At 42.9% G+C, this 2,363-nt stretch overlaps 1 protein-coding gene across 1 annotated transcript in view; it reads left to right on the top strand.

Annotated features, from left to right (window-relative positions):
• The window catches only part of LOC109539465 (choline transporter-like protein 1), an 8,354-nt gene that overhangs the window by 5,143 nt on the left and 848 nt on the right, over positions 1-2,363 (top strand). Inside the window, exons 7-11 of the mRNA XM_048669470.1 lie at positions 717-825; positions 1,013-1,181; positions 1,254-1,486; positions 1,548-1,777; positions 1,833-2,008. Of these exons, the coding sequence (XP_048525427.1) occupies positions 717-825; positions 1,013-1,181; positions 1,254-1,486; positions 1,548-1,777; positions 1,833-2,008 (917 nt within the window). The remainder of the gene's footprint in view (positions 1-716; positions 826-1,012; positions 1,182-1,253; positions 1,487-1,547; positions 1,778-1,832; positions 2,009-2,363) is intronic.

Below are 2,363 nucleotides of genomic sequence, written 5' to 3'. Positions count from 1 at the left end.
GAGCGCTTTTGCTCATTTTGCTTCCGAGAAATGAGCAAAAACGGGACGGAAAACAGGAAATTTTGGCTTAATCTTGCACCTGAGTGTCTAATATTCAAATTTCTTTTTCTGGGTCAAAACTACTCGAATTTCCTCAGTCATCTTGGTACGACTAAATCGAGCTTTCAATTCTCTTTCCACCGATGCCCGAACGAATCTTGTGGCTCAAATGGTTCTTGAGAAATTTCGAAAAAAGCAACGTCATGTTGAGTCGATTTTGCCACCCAGACAAAGCGCGCAAATCTAAAACTTCTTGAAATCAATACTTTCTTGAGAAAACTGCTAACATTTCCTTCTCGATGTTTCACTTTCTAAAAAGCCCATTTAGTTCTCTCTGGAATGATGTAAAAACGAGAGCTCTTGCTCATTTTGCTTCCGAGAAATGAGCAAAAACGGGACGAAAAACAGGAAATGTTGGCATAATCTTGCACCTGTCCAGCTTCTTTCCATTGCTTCATACTCTAGGTGTTCTTCCTCAAGAACAATCCTTCAATCTTCCTCAAGAACATCTCTCCAAAGAAGAGATGGAATGTTGATAAGCATCCACAAAAAAAAGTCCCTCCTGTGAACAAGAAGAAACCGATAATTCTTCTCCTCAATTCACAATCGCCCAGCTTTAGCAATTAAAAAACACACATTTCTAGGCGAAATAATGAAATTGCCGAATTTTATTACAGTTATCGCCATGGGCCTGTTGATCCTCTTCCGATTCAATGTGAGCTTTATGGTCTGGGCAATTTTGATTGGTAGCGTGCTGGCCCTGTTTGTTTTCGCCATTTTCGCTTGGTAAATCTGAATAACATGGGGAGTTTTCGGGCTTTTGGGCCCTGGTGGAACACAATTGGCACACCTCTGAAGATGCGAACCACTCGTGCTTGCGAAACGTCGTAAAGACAAACATATATCATGTTCCACCTAGGCTGCAAAGCGCGACAAACTCCAAGTTTCATAGACTAATTTTGTTCTTGTTTAGGATTGTGTCGCAGCAGATGACGGTTGGGATAATTCTGTCCGTATGTGCTGTCCTTTATGGCATTCTCTTAATATGCTTCAGGAAAAGGGTCCAGCTGGTTATTTTGATGCTGAAAGAGGCCACAAAGGCGGTTTTCCGAATGCCCAGATTGATGGCCGTTCCTTTTGTTGTAAGTGATGATAATCGGGTTTGAGCGAGCAGAGAAGCACCTTGATTTTTGAAACTTTTACAATAATTTTAGTGTTTTATAACCATTGGTATTATCACGGCCGTATGCGGCCTATTGACTGCCTACATGTTGTCTTCTGGAACACTGCAAGCGGACGCACAAGACTCGCACAGCTACGTGATGAACCCCGTGATGATCGCATCAATCGTCCTCAACATCGTGGTCTATTTGTGGATTTGCCAGTTTCTGATGGGAATCCAGTACATGATTATCGCCGGCGCTGTTTGCAAATGGTACTTCTGCAGGTAGAGTACCAGCGCGCTTCCAGCGTCCGACTCCTGCTGATGCTGCACACCTCCTTTACAGAGACAAGAACCTTCTCTCGAGCCCCATTCTGACTTCTGCAGGCATCACTTTCAAGTACCACTTGGGTACGATCTCATTGGGTTCCCTGATTATCCTGCAGATACAGATTTTCAAGGCGCTGCTAAAAGTGATGATGAGCCATAGATGGTGTCGGAACATTGCTGTTGCATGTCTCAATTATTTCGAAGAAATCTTCAGATTTCTGTCCAAAAATTCATACATAGTCACCGGTAAGCTGGCCAATTTAATGCGCATCCTCCTGCAGAAAAGTCGGCTTTGTTTCAGCTATGCATGGTCAAGGGTTCTTCCAATCGGGCAAACGAGCGGTCAAATTATTAGTGCAGAATATCAGCAACGTTATCGCCTTGAACTTCATTGGGGACTTTGTTTTGGCAGTGGCTGTGGTGATTGTTGTAGTGATCAGTGTTTCAGTATCGGCCTTTATTTTCTATTTAGCACCGGTAAGTTCCAACAATTGGCTGCAAAGTTGAGCCTCTTTCAGCCAGTAATCCTAGTGAGTTTTTCGGGCATTTACCGCATTAAGACGCGGCAAATTTCATGTTTTCCGCCCCGTTTTGCCTGTTTCTCGGAAGCAAAATGAGCAAGAAGTTGCTCAAGAACCATTCGAGCCACAGAATTTGTTTTTAGTCGTACCAACATGACTAAGGAACTTAGGGTAGTTTTGACCCAGAAAAAGAAATTTGAATATCAGACACTTAAGTGCAAGATTATGCCAAAATTCCATGTTTTCCGTCCCGTTTTTGCTCATTTCTCGGAAGCAAAATGAGCAAGAGCGCTCATTTTTACATCATTGCA

Source organism: Dendroctonus ponderosae, unplaced genomic scaffold (genome assembly GCF_020466585.1).
Source record: "Dendroctonus ponderosae isolate FM_Combo_2020 unplaced genomic scaffold, Dpon_F_20191213v2 Dpon_F_20191213_8, whole genome shotgun sequence".
In the NCBI taxonomy this organism is placed as follows: Eukaryota; Metazoa; Arthropoda; class Insecta; order Coleoptera; family Curculionidae; genus Dendroctonus; species Dendroctonus ponderosae.
Note: the sequence above shows the minus strand (reverse complement) of the source record. Positions and strands in the feature narration are given on the sequence as shown.